At 68.3% G+C, this 17,845-nt stretch overlaps 2 protein-coding genes across 2 annotated transcripts; both read right to left on the bottom strand.

Annotated features, from left to right (window-relative positions):
* Positions 1–5,072: 5,072 nt before the first annotated feature.
* Positions 5,073–16,633, bottom strand: MIDN (midnolin). Its single transcript, XM_041481048.1, has 8 exons — positions 16,288–16,633; positions 14,179–14,404; positions 13,317–13,404; positions 12,955–13,017; positions 7,926–8,312; positions 7,334–7,466; positions 6,921–7,226; positions 5,073–5,803 (listed from the first exon to the last, which is right to left on the bottom strand). Exons 2-8 carry the CDS (start codon positions 14,394–14,396, stop codon positions 5,541–5,543), a joined length of 1,458 nt encoding a protein of 485 aa, XP_041336982.1. The 5' UTR covers positions 14,397–14,404; positions 16,288–16,633; the 3' UTR covers positions 5,073–5,540.
* Positions 14,413–16,275, bottom strand: LOC121360902 (translation initiation factor IF-2-like). Its single transcript, XM_041481062.1, has one exon. The coding sequence runs from the start codon at positions 15,478–15,480 to the stop codon at positions 14,560–14,562; it is 921 nt and encodes a 306-aa protein (XP_041336996.1). The 5' UTR covers positions 15,481–16,275; the 3' UTR covers positions 14,413–14,559.
* Positions 16,634–17,845: the final 1,212 nt, after the last annotated feature.

The following is a 17,845-nucleotide window of genomic DNA, read 5'->3' as shown; positions in this document are numbered from 1 at the left end:
GAGCAGGATGGGGGGAGCGGGGCGGGGGGGCACCGCCTCATCTTCCCAGCAGGGTCTGGGTCAGCCCTGGGTGTCACCGTCCCCCAGGACAGTCCGTTCCCAGCACAGGCCAGGGGCGGGGAGAGGGTGGGGAGGGGGCATTCCTGGGCTGCCTGGGGGCTGAGTCACCCCCGGCCACCGCGGCCACGCGCACACGCAGAGACACGCCACGGCCACACACACGCAGCGTGTGCACGGAGCAGAAGGCACGGTGACACACGCGTGTGGCCGGGTACAGGCACACGCAGCGACGGGAGCGTGCAGATCAACGCGGCGCTGCGTGCACCTGGGGGACACAGGAGAGGGCACACGCGGTGACACACACAGCTTGGGACACGCAGAGACACAGCATCCACTCTCAGCGCCCATGTGCACACGGACATGCACACACATGTACGCACACACATGGATTTGGGGGCGGTGCGGGGCACGTGCCCCTCTCAACCTCCCCACACACAGCGCAGCCGAGGGCTGAGCATCCTCCAGCTGTGACCAGCGCACGTGGGGGCCTCCCCCGTTCCTCGGGGGCTCGAGGGGGGGCCCTGGGAGCCGGTTGCGGGGGCGTGCGGCTGAGCGTCGCCGGGGCTGCGTCACCGTGCTGACGCACCGTCGCTACCTGTGGGTCCCGCTGCTATAAATAGCCCCACGCACGCCCCATCTGCCGCTGGCACAGTGCGTTGTGAGGGGGGGGGACACCCCGCTCCGTGCCCCCCGTGCCACCAGGACCCAGGGGCCAGGTGGCCTCATGCCAGCCCCAAAAATCTGAGCAGTGGCCGGAGGGTAGCGTGGTGGTGGTGGCACTGTGCCACCTGGCATGGCCTGGGCTGGCAGGACCAGCACGGACGTCACGAGAGCTCCTCGAGGTCCTCGTAAACACGGTGACGCACCGGCGATGCCCTCTGGCCCCGTGTCCCCATCAGCCCCACTGCCCGGGGCCACGGTGTGGGGACGAGACCCCCACGGCACAGGGTGTGGGGACGAGACCCCCACGGCACAGGCTGTGGGGGCAGGGTCACACAGGGTTTACCCCTCAACCATGCCAGTGTCACCGGGGCCATTTAAGCGCCATCCCCTGTGCATGCAAATGGGGGAGCTAAGCCGGTGCCCCCACCCAAAACACCTCAGCTGAGAGATGTTTTTGGGGGGGTCTCCAAAAGGGGAGGAAAAGGAGATTTGGGGTCTTTGTTGCTGTCAAGGGCAGGCAGCCAGGCTGGGACGAGCAGTGCAACCGGTGCCGGTTCCCAGCGCAGCTCCTGCTGCTGCTCCGGCCCCGCTGCGACCCCGGTCCCGGCGGGCGGGGGTCCGCGGGGATGGGCTGGCACCGCGCCCCGGGCCCGCCGCCCCCGTGATGTCACCGCCCATGCACGCCGGGCTCCACCGGCCGCGGCTGCCGGCCAGGCTGGGGGAACCGGGGAGGCCCCGGGCTTGGCGAGGACCCGGGGGTCCCTCAGCCCCACGATGGCCTGGGAGGGGGCCGGGGTCGGGGCCAGGGCGGGAGGGGTGCCGTGCACACAACAGCCACGCGTGTCCGGCTGTGTTCCACGCGTATGCCCGTGCACTGCACACCGGCCGTGTGTGCATCCCCACGGCCCAGCCCAGGTGTGCTGCAGCCCCTCGGGGTGTTCAGCCCCCCCCGGAGATCCCCAGAGCCCCCAGCAGCCCGGGCACGCCGGGGCTGACCCCCGCAGCCGGGCTGTGCTGCACACGTGTGCACAATGGCTGCGAGCTCTGCGTGCACACGCGTGTGCAAGGGCCCGTGGACACGTGTGGGGCAGTGGGAGGCTGTGGGGAGCGCCGTGGGGCCGCGGCTGGTGGGCGGGGTGAGACATTCCTCACGGCGCTTGTTATTTTATCTGTTTCAAAGTCAGTTCCTGGAATGTTTTTAATTCCAGGATCCATCCCTCTGCCGGCAGCTCCCGGGCCCCCCCCGCGGCCTCCCCTGCACCCCACACCAGGACTGCCTGCCCACAGCCCGGCCCCACAGCAGCACCGGGGCCTGGGGAGGGGGCTCAGCCTTTCGGGGGCCTCTGCACCCTCGGGGACATCCAGAGGGCACCCATGCGTGCCCCAGCCTTGGCGGGTGCCCCACAGCCGGGTGGTGGGGGGACCGTCTGCAGCCCCACGCGGGGGCCTGGGCTCGCCCCCACCCGGGACCCCGCTGCGGCAGACGCCGTGTTCCCAACTTGTGCCAGGGACACGCGGCAGCACGTCGCCCACCCGGCGTCTGGCACCGCCGCGCCAGCCCCGTCTCTCGCCCGCAGCCAGCGCCGGGTGCAGCCGCAGGGATTCCAGGGGGGCTGTGGGGCTGGGGCTTCCTGATGTACCCCACGCCAGGAGGGAGCTGGAGGCGGCCACGGGGGTCCCGTGGCCGTGGGGACGCAGGGTCAGCGCACGAGGCACAGCCACCGCCCTCGGCCGTGGGGTTCACGGGCACACACGGGGTTCACATGCGTGTTTGCAGGCTGGGGGGTGCGGGCAGGCGCTGTGGGGAGGCCGGGTGGGTTTTTGGGGTGCAGGGCGCAGCGGGTGGGTGTGCAAGGGCTGGGCGTGCAAGGCTTGACGTGCAACCCCACGCATGCCTGTGCCGGGGTGTGCCCGGCACCGCGGGGCCGCGGCACGGCCGGCACCGTGGGTGTGTGCAGAGCCCACGGGCGTGCCGGGAGCCCTGGGAGCCACGGCAGCTGTGGGTGTTTCCTGGCACACCCTCTGCGGCAAGGGCTGGGCAGAGGGACAAGGGGGGCACCGGGTCCAGCTGTCCCCACCCACTGGCTGTGGGTGCATGGACACACCTGCCAGGTGACACCCACGCTGCCCCCACAGCGGGCACCACACCGCAGGCACAACGCTGGTGCTGTGGATTGCTCCATACTGGGAGCACTGGGATCAGCACAGCCTGGCAGCAGTGCTGGCTGCCGGGCAGGGCTGGGGGCTGTGGGGAGAGGAGCCAGGATGGGGTGCAGGGGGTGTGAACCATGCCAACACCTGGGCTGGGCAGTGAGGGCTCTGCCCAGCCTCGCCCACCGCCAGCGACCCCCTGTTATCAGCAGCATCTGGGGGCCCTGGGCGCGGTGATGTCACCCTGTGGCGTGGCACACTGCAGCGCCCTGTGCCCTGGCATGTCCCTCTGTGCCACAGACACCTCCTGCGGGTGCCTGGTCCGTCCCGTGCCATGAAGCCGTGCCATGGCTTCGGGGCCAGGCCTGTCCCAGCTCACACCCTGCAGCACCCCCGCTCCCCCAAACCCTGAGCTGCGCCCCTGGGAGGCTGCAGCTGTTGGGACCTCCCAAGGATGGACTGGGGGCTCCCAGGGGAGCGCCCACAGCGGGGCTGTTTGCGTGTCCCCGCCGTGCACGGCCGCTGGCGCTTGTCCCCGTGTGCACACGCGTGTGTGTGTCCCCCGCGTGCCCTCCCGGCAGCCATTGCCTTACAAGGCCGCCGTGTTGCTCCTGCCGCGGTCGGCGGCTCTTCCCGTTGCCAAATTTGGCACGGGCTGGGGGTGAAGGGGGGGAGCAGGGGCTGTAGGGGGGGGAGCCCGAGGTCTGCTCTACCCGAAATGACGTCAAAGCGGGGCGCAGGGTGCCCGCTGCGGCACAAGTCACCGCAGGAACCTGAGCTGCTTCCGCTCCCTCCCGGCTTCCTCCGGTGCTCGGCTGCTCCTGGGAGTTCAGGGTCCGGCCAAGCCCCCCCACAGCCCACACTGGGCCCCCCGGGGGTTCCCCATGGGAAGGAGCCACTCGCTTCCCATCCTGTCTGTGAGGTGCTGAGGGTCCCATGGAGCTCTGGATTGTTCTCTGTCACCAACGCCGGGGTGTGGGGACAAGGCTGGGACATGGCAGAGGGGACACGGGCAGCCACTGCTGCCCCCTCCCCACAAAACAGCTCCACAGCTCAGCGCCCAGTCAGGATTCACCCCGCCCCAGGTGTCACCTGGAGGTGACAGTGTCACCGTGTCAGTGTCACTGGACAGCTCTGGGGGTGTCCCAACCCACAGTGTCCCCCCACAGCAACCGACACCCCCAGCCCCCCTGGCCTCCAGCTTCCTCCCAGGGATGCTGGGGGCTGCAGGAAGAGGGTAGCATGGGTGAGATGGTGCTGACACACATCCCCAGGGCCACCCCACCCCATCACCTTCCCCGGGGCAAGTTCAGGTGGGGAAACTGAGGCACGGCCACATTCATGGCCACCAACCCCCCGCCCCAGCCCGCAGCCACCCCACCGTGACGCAGGAGGGAGGGAGGGAGCTGGCAGGGAGCTGGCACTCACGGCCAGCCCGGCTGGTGCAACCGGCCCAGCTCCTCGGGGCAGTGGCCAGTGGGACGAGACTGGGAGCACCGAGTCGGATGAGCACCCACAGGTTGGGGTCTGGCACCCAGAGAGTGCTGAAAACACCTCAAGGAGACCCCAGACCTGTTCCCTTGCCAGGGAGGATTGGGCATGACTCCCCTCCTTCCTCCTCTCCTGTCTCCCCACACCGACACCAGACACAATTGCATCCAGACTGCCCAAATTTATTTCAAAAATAAAAAATAAAATATTAAAGACCGAAAAAGCCTTGCTCTTCCCCCCCCGCCCCCCTTTTCCCCAAAACACACACACAAAAAAAAAAAAAAAAAAAAAAAAAAAAAAAGACTTTTACAGACAAAAAACACATCACGTGGGGGCTCTATTTGCACAGATCCTGACGGAAAAAAATCCAAGTCGGACGAGAAAAAGGATCCTACGGCCTATGAAGACTATGTCAGTATTGGCTCAGTCGGGTCATTAATGTCTATAAATACCGGCCCTGCAGCCGGGACCGAGTTTGGGGTTATTTATTCAGGGTTTTTTTTTTTTTTTTTTTTTTTTTTTTTTTTTTTTTTAAGTTAAAAAAGAAAAAAATCCAACCACCCAAGCGGTGGGTGGGAAGGAGTCCAGGGACTCGGAAGTTGGGCTCGGCCGCGGAGGGAAGGCGCCTTGGCTTCTCCCTCCCCAAACAAAATTAACACCCCCCCAAAAAAACAAAGCCCCCCACCCCCCTCCCCCCTCCCCGCATGTCCCCCCGGGGGGGCCCAGCCCCCAGCCCCACAGCCGAGCAATGCTACATATAGAAGGGAAGGAAAACAAACGGCCCCCAAATCGGGGGGGGCTCCAGCACCTCCGAGAGAGACTTCATCTCCTCCTGCCTGCACCGGGGTGGGGTGGCACAAGGTGGGGCCGGAGCTGTGCCCCTCTTCACAGCAAAGCAGCAGCTTCGATACACCCCAGGGCCCCCCCCGGGTGCCAGGACCCCCCAGCTGGGGAGGTGCGAGGAGGGGGCGGCTCCTGCTGCTGTTCCCCATCGCCCCAAACCCAACCGAGCAGGGGGATGGGGGGCTCCCCCTAACACGCAGGTCGGCCCAACGCGTCCGGTGGCAGGAGACGGCAAATCTCGAGGAGCCCCGGCCCGCGACGTCAGCGCTGCCTCCCCAGAGCGGGGCCAGCCAGCGGGACCCCCCGGCACAGTCCCCCGGGGCCCTGGCTCTCTATGCTACGACAAACTCGGATTTCATCTCGGCCTTGACCTCCGGCTTCCAGACCGAGTCCTCGAAGTCCAGGTCCAGGCTGCCCTCGCTGGAGACGCTGCTGTTGCTGTTGGTGCGCCCGGCCTTGCGGTTGGGCACCCAGTGGTACGGAGCCCTGGCGTCCCGCCGCGCCTTCCGCCGCAGCCGCTTCTGCTGCAGCAGCAGCTGCAGCCGCTCCACCTTGCAGCGCGTCGCCCGGTTCTCCGTCTGCCGCAGCCGGTCCCCTGCAAGGGGAAAAGGGGAGAGGGGGTCACGGGGGGCTGCCGTGCAGTGCCGTGGGGGGACACGGCAGCCCCCGGTGGCACGGAGATGGGGACATCCCTGTAACGGGCAGGGGGTGCCCTGTAATGGAGAAGGATGGGTCATGGTGGGGTTCTCCCTGATCCATGCATGGCTGGGGGGACACAGCCCAGCAGGTAGCCCCCAATGGCACATGGACACCCCTAGAGCAGGGGTCCTCCAGAAGGAAAAGGGTGAAGTGGTTACCAGAGGGTGGCCTAACCTACATTTGGGGGGATCACAGAGCACCCCATGGCACAGACCCTTGGCTATCCCAAAAACAGGGTGCCTACCACAGCACCAGGCTGATCCCCAGAGGCCTACAGCCCGTTTTTGGGGTGCAGGATTCCCACCACAACACCGCCTCTATCCTCCTGGATGGATGGGGAGGGTGCCTGGCCCAGAGCAGAGCTGGGGGCGGCCCTGGAAGACCCGGTCACACCAGCAGGGGATGGAGCCAGCATGGAGCCACCCCCTGTGGGGACCTGGACCACCCCTGGCTAGGAGGGAAGGAAGAACAAACCCTGAGGGGGCTGAGCCAGCACTGGTGGTTTCACTTCTTTCCTCTAAGCAAATCACAGGGGGTCTGGTACGGGTGCCTGCGACACCTTCCGGCCCCAGGGCTCACAGGTGCGCACCCAAAAATGCTGGGAGAGCCTCTGCCATGCTGCAGCCAGGCCCACCTTCACCCCCAGTCTGAGGAGATGGGTTTGGAAAGAAAGAGCCGGCGTCTGCGTGACCCCAAAACCTCTGCCCGCACAGCTGAGCTCCAGGGGCAGCACAGACACTGCAGCCACCTGCCACTCCCCCACACCCCCACCCACACAGGGACACTTTGTCCCCACAGGGTTTGGCAGAGATGACAATGCAGGGTGGGTGGGGGGACCTCCCTGAGTCCCCAGGGGTGCTGATTGTCCCTGAACATGCGACCCTCCCGACTGACACCTGTCAATCATCCAGTTCCCAATCCCTCTCTGCTCATCCCAGCCACGGACCAGGGAACCCCAAGAGGCACCAACCTCAAACCCCAACCCCTCTCCACTCGGGGGCAGCCGGACTCACCACTGGGCTTGCACATCCGGATCTGGCTTTGGCACTGGACGACGGGGTGCAGGGTGGGGGCGGCGGCCGCCGGCAGCGGCTCTGAGGTAGTTTTGGTGGCGAGGTCTGGAGAGGCAGGCGGCGAGGAGGAGGAAGAAGAGGAGGAGGAGGAGGAGAACTGCGTCTGGCAGCGGAGCTGTGTCAGGGACTGGGGCATGCCCTGGTAGTGTCTCGTGGCGCTGAGGAGGTCGTTGAGGATCTGCAGGATGGTGCCGATGTCCCGCCGCGGCCGCCCGCTGCTGTCCTGGCAGTTGGGGTGCAAAGTGCCTGAAGGTGGGGAAGAGGTGGGTGTGAGACAAGCAGCCCCCCCAGATCCACAGCCCCATTGGCCCCAACATCCCCCCAGAGCCCCCCAGCAGTTCAGCAGGGCGTACCGGAGAAGGTCCCTGAGAAGACCCCAGGCGCGTGGTTGACAAAGCTCTCGATGACCGCCCCGGGCTTGCGGGATCGGGCCGAGGGGGCCGGACTGCTGCCCGGGGAGCTGCTGCTGCGGGAGCCACAGTCCACCTGCGAGGGGAGAAACATGCCATCAGCCTCGGGGCAGGGGTCTGGTGGGGCACACAAGCCTGCTCCTGACCTTCTGCCACCCTGCAAAAAGCCAGGTCAGGAGAGCCCAGACAGGGAGGTGCAGCAGGCACCGGTCCCAGTTCTCCTGGCGTGCAAGGAACCACCCTGGGGGTCCCGACAGGGCCCCCACCCTGCTGTGCTGTGCGAGGGGGAAAGGGAAGCAACAGCAGCAGCTCCTGTCCACCCATGGGGACAGGCAAGGTGTGAGGACAGGCAGGGTAAGAGCTTGGTTACACCCTGTCCTTGAGCCCCTCCCTGGGACCTGGGGACATTCTGGAGACCAGACTGGGAACAACCCATTTCCACACATGAGGAAACCGAGGAAGGGCCAGGCACGACCTGGGAAAGTCACAGCTTCATCCCCCTTTCCCAAAGGCCCCAGGACATCCCCAGACTCACCTCTGAGCAGGAGGAGACCACGCTGCTGTTCACCGTCTGCGTGCTGGCCCCGTGTGACCGGAACATGCCGGCGGTGACGGGAGCGGCGTGAGGGGCGTTACAGTACATGGGGGGGGCCGGCGCAGAGGGCGTGGGGCTGGGGGCCGGGCTCTGCTGGCACGAGGGCACCACGGGGATGCGGGCGAAGCCTGAGCCGCTGGCACCGTGCAGCGTCCGGCAGTGGGGGCTGGCGCTGGCCCCCGCCTCGCCGCGGCTGGCGATGAGGTGTCGGTGCTGGAGCTGTCCAGTGCTCTGCTGGGCCGCCAGCTGCAGCTGCACGAACATCATGTGGTCACCCACACGCAGGGCCAGGGTCAGCGGGGACCGGCCCGACAAGAAGTCGTTGACCTGGGGGAGAGAGAGAAGGGATCTCATCAGCCGTGGCACCAGCAGTGGGGTGGTGGTCGTCCCCTGGTGCTGAGCAGGGGAAGGCGATTGCCCCTACAGGTTTCTCTTGGCCTTAGGGATGGGTCACCGGGGCAGAGAAGGGGTGACCCCCTCCTGCAGCCCTTCCCAGGCCCTCACCCGTGCCAGGCTGGCAGACGAGCCCAGCTGCCGTCCCCACGCGACCCCAGCCCGGTGCCAGCTCCGTCAGCTGATGGTGCCAGGGGGTATTTTTCTTCCTTCTGCCCTTCCTGCCCTTTATTCCCCACCACTGAGTGGCCGTGCCTGCCTGGCTGCCCTCCGCGGTGCTGATCCCGGCAGGCAAGGACAGGCAGGGACTGCCCAGAGCCACACGCTCGGCCGAGGGCCAGCACTGCTGCTCCAGCCAGCGGGAGGGGTGTCCCCCCTCCCCAGCTCCAGGGGGTGCCCCTGCTGGCACAGGGAGAAGAGGAGGGGGCAGGTGAGGACATGCCGGGTCCCTGCGTGCCCACCATTGTGACTCAGTTGGTGCAGCCCACCTGCCCTCCTCCCCCCCCAAGGCAGCTGGGGGTGGGGGCCAGGCCCTGCCCAGCCCGGAGGCTCCAGCTCCGGCAGGTGATGGAGCAGCTGCAGCGTGGAGACAAGAGGCAGGGCCTGACCCTCCCCAGGCTGCAGCTGTGGGGGGCCCCCCAATGCCCAACACCTGCCACCCCCCAGCTCACACCCCTCAGCCTCCCCCCAGTCGCATAAATCACTTGGCAGCTGTGCCAGGCAACAGGGGAGCCCCCCAAGCACTGCCCCACGTTCTAGGGGGGGTTGGGACAGCCATGAGCCACCGTGAACCCCCCCTTGCCCTCATGTGTGCTGCAGGGGGCTGTGCCTCTCACCCCTGCCAGCCCAGACGGGTTAATGGGGACAACACCCCCCCTTCCACCCTACACGCCCCCCACTATTCCAGGGCACACAGCTTTCCCAGCCTATCATGCGCAGCTCCTGATATCACCCACCCACATCCCATGGCACCTTTGGGGTGCAGCCACCGAGGGGTCCCCAGTGGGGGCCCAGCACCCCCTGTCCCCAGCACTGCAGAGCAGGGCCCCCCCGGGCCCCCCCAGCCCCGACCCCGCTCCCCCACGCCCCGCTGCCGCGGAGGCCGGTTCTGAGAAGCCGTGGGAAAAGCAGCTTTAAAAATACCAGCAGCAAAGCCCCGAGCGTGTCAGGCGGAGGCTGCAGAGGAAGGGGTGGGCGGGAAGGAGACGCTGCAGCTCTGGACACGGAGGTTACGGGGCAAAGGGGCGGGAGGGGACGGTGGGTATGCACACGGGCACACGTGTGCACACGCGTGTGCGTGCACAGAGCACCTGGATGTGGGAAAGCATCGCCCCAGCCCCCATCCTGCCTCAGTTTCCCTTCCCATAGCAGCCTGGATGGCCTAATGCCAGGCTGGCATCCCCATCCTCACCGCTTGGTCCCATCCCAGATCTGGTCCCTGCATGGAGTCCCCCCACGGCTGCTGGGCCACCTCAGCCCTGCTGCTGCTCTCTGAGCCACTGTAGGGGGTACATTTCACACACCCCAACACCAGGTCCAAGCATCGTTCACCAAAGTGTGGGAAGGGGTCCCAGCTGGGTCCTGCTCCCACTGGGCTCTTTCACAGCCCCATCCCAGCCCCTGCCACCCTCCCCAGGCTGGGCTCTGCACCCAGGTGTGCCCGGGGGAGCCCCGTGCACCTCCCCGGGGCCCCTTGACGTCAGCCGGCCCCGCGGCCGCCTCCCGCACCCTCTGACTCACCCCTGCCCTGCCTGACCCCTCGCCAGCGCCGGGAGAAACCAGAGCACCCCAACCCAGCCAGGCCCCCGCTGCCGACACTTCCCAGCAGCACCAAGAACGCCCCTCCATCCCCATGCTCGGGGGTCCCAGGGCCCCCCCCCTGCTGCACCCCCGGGGCTGAGCCCTGGCGCGGAGCCGGCCCGGTCCCCGCGGCGCCCCAGCCCCGGGGCTCCCAGCACCCGCCCCCACGCCGCTGCCAACCTCCCCCCCCGGCGAAACCAGCCCGCTCCAATGCAAACACGTCCCACCCAGCCGCCCGCTCGGCCGCCCACGCCGGGAGGACCCCGTCCCTCCCAGCCGGCTCCGCCGCGGGGGCCGGGACAGCCTCGCCGAGGGGGCTGGAGCCGCTGAGCCCCCCCCAAAGTCCCGCACTTAGGGGTCCCCTGGGACTCTGCCAAGCCCTGAGGGGCTCAGCTGCACTGTACCGGGCTCGGGGCCCGCAGGGATGGGGCAAGTGTCTCCCAGCTGCTTCTCAGAAACGCCGATGACTCAGAGAACGCCGCATTCCCGCCTCGCTCCGACGCCTGGCCCCGCGTCACCCCGGCCCCCAGCACCACGCAGCCCCGGGCCCCCAACTCTGGGCTGGCAGAGAGGGGGAGCTGCCCCCAAGGAGCCCCTGCCCCGATGGGGAGGGCAGCACCCCCAAACAGGCACAGGGAAACCATCCTAGGAGATCCAGATGGCAAAGGCAAGGCCAGGGCCAGGATGAGGAGGGGGAGCAGGAAATGCCCCCCCAAGCCCCTGCAGGGTCTCCAGCTGGGCACAGCTGGGCCCCCCCATCCAGCCAGCTGTGCTGGTGCCCAGGGGTTTGTCTGTGCCAAGGTGGGGGGCAGAGGGACAGAGCTCCCTGGCCACGTTCCCCCAGCCCTGGAAAAGCAGGATGTGTCATCCCCTTCCTCTGTTCCTCCTCCTCAGCACTCCTGGGCAGAGGGATGGGGGAAGGAAGAGCCGGCAGTGGGACCTGCCATCCCTGGAAAGCGGGGGCAGCCGTGTGGGGAGGAAGGAAGTGCAGGAGCATTTCCAGGAAGCCCCCGTGCCCGGCAGTCACTTCCCCACAGGCTGGGGAGGGGGTGGCAGCGCCCCGGCCCCCCCTTACCACCCCCAGAGGAAGCGGCTCAGCTCTCCCCGTGCTCCGGAGGCTGCGTGACGCAGGCAGAGCCCAGCAAAGCATGAATGGGAGGAGTGGTTTCCTGCCCCCCCCCGCCGCCCCCCAGGTGCTGGCGGTTCCTCCTGCTCAGCCCTGGCTTCCTGAATCACCAACCGGAGGAACCTGCGGTGGGCAGGGAGGTGCGGAGCCGCTTCCCGCAGCCGCTGGCAGACCGTAGCCCACCCACCCACCCACCCTCCTTCGCTCACTGTGCTTGGGCTGGGGGGGCACCCTGAGCTCCACAGGCTCCTGGCTCCCCAGTCCACCCCACCTCGCTGCCCCACAGCAGAGCAGAGCAGCACAACCCCATCAGACATATCTGCAGCCCTGAGGCCAGGAGGAGCACTGTGACCTGCCAGAACCAGCCCCCTCCGGCAGCTCTGCAGCCCAGCTGGGATGGGCAGCACCTTGCAACCCCCCCATGGGACTCCAGCAGCGTCTGGCACTGGGGATCCACTAGGGCTCCAGTCCAAGCTTACCCCCCCCCCCCCCCCCCCCCCCCCGGGGGGAGATAGCCGCCCCAAACTCTCCCTCCCTCACCCGCTTACCCCCCCCCCCCCCCCAGCCTCCACATGGGGTTAAACCAGCTCTCAAAAGTCAAGGTCACCCGGGCAGCCAAGGGCACTGCGGGTCCCTGCAGGCAGGGCAGCCTGGCCCTTGCCACATCCCCACGGGGGGGGCACAGCAGCGCCCCAGCAGCCCCTTCTCTGAGCCCTGGCACCACATGGGGCTCAGCCCCTTCCCAGAATTCAGCAAGGCAGGTTATAAAAACGCTCCAAAACCCAACCCTTCAAAAAAACCAAAGCTGCAGCACGGGCCAGAAAAAGGAAGGAAAGAGTTTCACAGCAGTAACAGAGACGGAAAACAAAGGAGCGGGGCCTGCACGGCTGGGGGTAAATTCCACCTTCGCGGCAGGAGCTGGCGGCTGCGCGCGCACCCACGGCTCACCCACGGCTCTCCCACCCTGGGAACGCTTCCTCCCCGCAGCTGAGACCCCCCAGCAGCGAGGACCCTCCCCGCCCCCTCCAACAACTCCACAGCAATTCAACCGCGGCCCCACCACCGCCGCCCACTTGGCCCCTTCGCGCCCCAGCACAAGGCCACCGAGCAAGGGACGAGGAGGGGGTCAGAACGCCCCAGCACGGCCAATGTGCACCCCCAAGGACGGCTCCAAGGAAAGCAGGAACACCCCTTTAGGTGCTGGGGGGGAAGCCAGGCTCTGCAGCCCCAGCGTGGTCCTGCCAGCCTGCTTTACATCCATCACAGCTGTGGGGCAGATGGCAGCCCATCCTTGCACCCCAGGGTGGGCAGCTGGGGGGGTTACAGCCCCACACCCCCGGGCAGGGCCCTGAGCCGCCCGGCTCTGCCTCCAACCCGCGGCGTGACCTTGGGTGAGTCACTTCACCTCCCCGGCTCCCGGCTTGTTTGGGCTGCCGGCGTGGGACCTCCCCGAGCCCGGCGCTGCACTGGGTGACGGTGCCCGCCCCGGGCACCACCCTCAGCACTCCCAGCCCTGCTGGAGGTGAAACCTCAGCGAGGCACCAACGCCAAAGCTTTTGGGAGGGGAAGCAAAGCGAGGCCGCAGCTGTCCTTCCTCCCCCCCCGCCCTCTGCCTTTGTCTCCATCCTGCCCCGGCATCCAGCCCCTCACCTGAGTTTCAGTTAAGCTTTCCAGAGCTTGCATCACCGACTGTTCTGGCCTGGACGCCTGGGACTGGAAAAAAAAGGAGGAGGGGGGGGGGATTAACGTTACAAATGCAGCAAAGGAGGGGGCGTCCGCAGCAGGAGGGAGGGATGACATGTCACTTCCACTATTTCTACACAAGCCCTGAGAAAGGAGTGAAATACTAAACCTGCTGCCGTGCCCAACCCAGCGCTGCCTCCTCAGCAAGAGCTGGGGCAGCAGAGCCGCGGGGCTGCCAGCACATCACATCCTCATCCTTGCCCGGGGCTTTAATAATAGACAGGGACGAGTGGGAGGGATGGAGGGAGCAGCAGGAAAAGGCCACTCACCATCAAGCCGGCCTCCACGGTGGGCACCAGTGTCAGCTTGCTGCCTTCCACGACCCCCAGGTCCTGCAGTTTGCCAGAGCTGAGGCGGCTGTGGGAGGAGATGCCAAAAGCAGGGTCAGTGCAGGTCGGGCAGCTCCCCCAGAGGGTACACACGAGAGGGGGACACCAGCTGCAAGTCTGGCTGCTCCCAGGGGACCAACAGCCCCCCAAGCACCCCTACCTCAAGAAATTCCCAGCCTTCACAGGCAGGAGGGAACCCTGGCACCCCACCACTCTGCTCTCCCCTGCGGGAGCTCACGGTGTGGGGCACCCCTGCCCTGGGCACGGGGCAGTGCTGAGGGGGCCAGAGAGGAGCTGAGCTGCGGGGAGGGGGGTGGGAGCACAGGGTTCGTGGCACAGGAAACCTGCCCACTGGGGGGGCGGTTAGAGAGAAGTTGGGACCAGCGTAGGTGGGGGAGGCAGCACTGGGAACATGCTCCCTCAACCCCGCGGCTGCCGGCAGATGGATGTGGTGTCCCCGTGTGTTCCCCCCCCGCTTCCTCCCTGATCCGGGAAAGACTCTCCAAGTTACTCCCGGCCCGACCCCACGCGGGCCCCGCTCCACGCGGGGGGTGCGCAGCCCCTCGGCCCGGGCCCCCGGCAGACAAAGGCGCCCCCGCCGCCGGGGGCTCGGGGGGTGGGGGGGGCCGGGCCGCGCCGCCGCCGGGGCTGAGCCCAGAACAGGGGGAGGGGGCGGGAGCCTTTGTGCGGTGCCGAGCCCGGTGCGAGGGGGCCGCCCCCGCGCCCAGCCCCGCTGTCGAGGGCTGGGGACCCCGGGCCTCCTGAGCCGCGCCGAGCCCCCCCGTACCGAGCCGTGCCGTACCTCTCTTTGTGCAGCAGCGCCAGACGCTCCTTGGGCACCTTGAGGCGCTGGGACAGCCGTCGCTTCAGCCCCTCCACCGTCTCCTCGGCGGGCACCGAGAGCTCATAGCGGGTGCCGGTGGTGGTGTGGATGTAGAGGTTCATGGGGGGTTCGGGTGGCCCCACCTCGCAGGCGGGAGCCCCGCGGCTGCAGCTCCTGGCGCCGGGCTGCGGGTCCATCCGCCGACCTGCGGGGGCAGCGGCGCTCGGTGTCGGGGGGCGGCGGGGGGATCGGACAAAGGAGGGAGCCGGGCCCGCTCCGCCACACGCCCGGCGGGACCCACGGGAGCTCCGGCTACGCGCTGAGGCCTCGGGCGGGGGCCGGGAGGAGGCGGGGGAGCGGCTAGGAGGGGGGTCCCCAAGCAGGGCTGCACCGGCCGTGCCCTCCGCAGCTCAGGCGGAGAAAATAAAAAAAATATATGTATATAAAAAATAAAAAAAAAATAGAAAATCTCCCGTTCTCGCCCCGCTCCGGTGGCTGCCGCGGGAAGGGGGGGTGGTGGAAGCGGCGCTGCCTGCTCCTGCCTGCCGCCTCCTTTCTTTCTCCTCGCCGCCGCTCTGTGCTCTCGGTGCGGGGTATCTGGGGGCGGGGTGAGGCCCGAGGCCGCGGCGAGGGGCGGGGAGGCCGCCTCGCTCCCCCTTCTCTGGGGCCGGACCCGCCGAACCGGCCGCCGCTCGCGCTGCCGTGGGAGCACCGGGGGGGGAGGGAAGTTACAATGTAGCAACGTCCCGCGGGCGGGGCCTCGCCCTCATTCACTCCGGCTCCTCCGGCGGCCGCGGCCAATGGGAGCTCGCCGAGCGCCCAGACATCCGCGCTGGCGGCCAATGGGAGGCGGGTGCAGCTTCCCCACGTGGCCCGGTGGGCGGGGCGGTCCGGCCGGATTCCTCCCGCCCACGCGGCCGCGGAGGCCCCGCCCTGGCCCCGCCCCCCGCGCGCCCTCGCGCCGCGCCTGGAGCCATTCATAATCCCGGCGCACAACAAAGGGGCGCGGGGGGCTCGGGGGTCCGGCAGTGCCGGGCTGCCCCTCGCCCGGGAGCTGATGGGCTTGGCGTGCGAGGCCCGGGCGCCACGGAGGGGTGGACGCGGGACACAAGCAGGCCCCGGCCCGGAGCGCCGCGGCGGGGGCGGTGAGCGGCCCCCGCACCGGAGGAGGCCGCGGCGGGAGGTGACTGCCCGCGGGGCCGGGCGGGAGCTGGAGCCCCCGGAGCCGAGTGACGCCGGGACACAGAGGCGGAAAGGGCGGGGGTGGGGGGGGACACGCATAGTCACCCGCGGCCGGTCACACCCGCCCGGTCGCACGCACCCGCCCGGTCACCCTCCCGGTGACGCCGTTACAGCTACGGGGAACTGTCCCGGTGAGGGGTTGAGCCCCCTGTACCCCCCGGCACGCTCTTACCCTCCCCCCCAGTCCCGCAGCGGGAACCTCCACCCCAGAGGCCCCAGCCCCGCCTGCCGGCTCCCGAGGAGTGGAACGGACACCCCGCAGCCCCGGGGCCCCGTCCCGGCACCCGAACCGGGGGGGGCTATGAGTCAGCAAAGCGCGGGCGCCCTCTGCCGGCCCCGCTGCGCCTCCTGAGCCCGGGGGGGCCGCGGGGGCCGCACCGGCGGCGCGCCGGGAGCCCTTACCGAGACATCGGGTGGCCCTCACCGAAAGACCGGGCCCGGCCGCGGTGCGCCCCGGAGCCGCTGCTCGCCCACCGGGATGGAGAGCCCTTGCCCGAGGAGACCCCCCCCACCCCGAACGCCGGGTCGTGGGAGCGAGGAACCGCTTCCCGGGACGCGGCGGGGGCACCGGGGTTCCGACAGCTGGAGCGAGAAGAACCGATCCCGCTGCCGTTCCCCGGAGGCGGGCAAAGCTCCAGGTGACCGAGGACACGGAGGGTCTCTGAGGGTGAGCAGAGCTCCCGAACAACCGGAGAGGGGCTCTGCCGTGCGTCCCCTCGGGAGCCCCGGGGAAGTGGGGCCACCCCTCCCGCTCCGGGGAAAGCAACCGAGAGATCGCGGTCCCGGTTCGGGATCCCCCCCGCAGCCCGACCCGGGCCCCCAGCAGCCCGGCGCGGCTCTACTCACCGAGCACGGCCCCGCGGATCCCGGCGCGGCCGGAGCTCAGCTGCCTCCGGTGGCAGGAAGAGGGAGAGAGACCCCAGAAACGTCCCGGGGGGAGGTGGTGGTGGGTGCGGTGTCACCTCCTGAGCGCTGCAGCCGGTCCGAGCGCAGCCCTGACGCGGAGCTGCCGGGGAGGTGCCCGAAGTTTTATCCCGCACCGCCCGGGGTGGAGCCTGGCGGGGGCAGGGACCGGTCTGGCCTCGGCAACGGCCCCGGCAACGGCCACGGCCCCTGCCCCGGCGGTACCCGCACCTGCTCCCGCGGGGGGTCCCGCTCTTTGCCCCAGGCTCTCCGTTTTGTGCCAGCCCCTACCTCCTCGTTACGGATCCCGCTCCCGGGATCCCGACTCACCGTTCTTTAATTTCGGTATCAGCCCACCGGGGGCATCTCAGCCCCTGCCGGGGTCCCGGCTCTGACGCGGCTCCTGACCCTCCACGGACGGTGGGGAGGGGACAGACCGGACACCTCTCCCCTCCCTCTGGGTCAAAGTCACCCCGTGGGCAGGGAACGGATGGGCTGAGCTCTCCTTGGGAGCCAAGTGTCAAACCTGCTGCCCGTGGAGACTCTCTGATGTCTAATGACAAGGCTGGATCATTCCTCCCCCAGGGATTCCCTCTGCCCAACCACCCATTTCCCAGCAGGGACACAGGCTTAGCCCTAGAGGGCTTTAAAGCAAGGGACAAACGGGCTGGTGGGCACCAGCTCCGGGGTGGGATGCCCTGTGGCACCCGGGGCTGCTTCCTCCCGGGCCAGCGACCGCCCCGTGCACACAGAGAGGGCGCTGGGAAGATGCTGGTGACCTCAGGCTGCCTTGCCGGGTCTCTCTTTCGCAGACAATGCCCTGGCACACCAAGACACAAAGCAGCTGGAGGGGGGGATCTGGCGGCCAGTCGACAGTGGGGAGACCTGACCCGTGAGGCTTCAGGAACCAAGGGGGGACTCTCTGAATCCCCAAAATTGCTGCTGCGTCCCTCCCACCCGGAGTCCCCTGGGGTACGTGCAGATGGCTGGGTGGGAGCGAGGCCACTGGTGCAAGGCAGAGAGCCGGGCTGGGAGGGAGCCTTTGTCGCACAGCCCACGGCCCCCCGCCCGCCCCAGCCCCCTCCAGGCTCTCGGGGGGGAGATGAGCTCAGGCGGCTCCGACTCCGGCTCCTGCCATTGTTGTCCCTGGGAGAGGGGCCGGGGCAGGGATGCGCCATTGTTCTCCCCGGGAGCTGCGGAGCCCCGGGCCTGCGAAGCCGCCCCTAGGGGGGCCACATCCCCAGCTGGCTGTGCGGGGTGAGGCCCTGGAGCAGCGAGGAGACAGGACAGCCCTGGTTTGGCCCTTCCACAGGTCAGATTTGTGCACCAGGAGGGGCCACGGTGGGGACAAGGTGTCACACCAGAGCCACTCCTGCAGGGAGCAGGGTCTGGCTGCCAGCTCCCAGCCCTGATTTGTGGGGAGGGACAAGGGGACATTGTGGCCATGGCTGGGATTGTGGCCTGCTTGGGTGCTTTGGGTTCTTTTGAGTTCATGGCAAAG

Source organism: Pyrgilauda ruficollis, unplaced genomic scaffold, assembly GCF_017590135.1.
Source record: "Pyrgilauda ruficollis isolate IOZ18807 unplaced genomic scaffold, ASM1759013v1 scaffold115, whole genome shotgun sequence".
Classification (NCBI taxonomy): Eukaryota; Metazoa; Chordata; class Aves; order Passeriformes; family Passeridae; genus Pyrgilauda; species Pyrgilauda ruficollis.
Note: the sequence above shows the minus strand (reverse complement) of the source record. Positions and strands in the feature narration are given on the sequence as shown.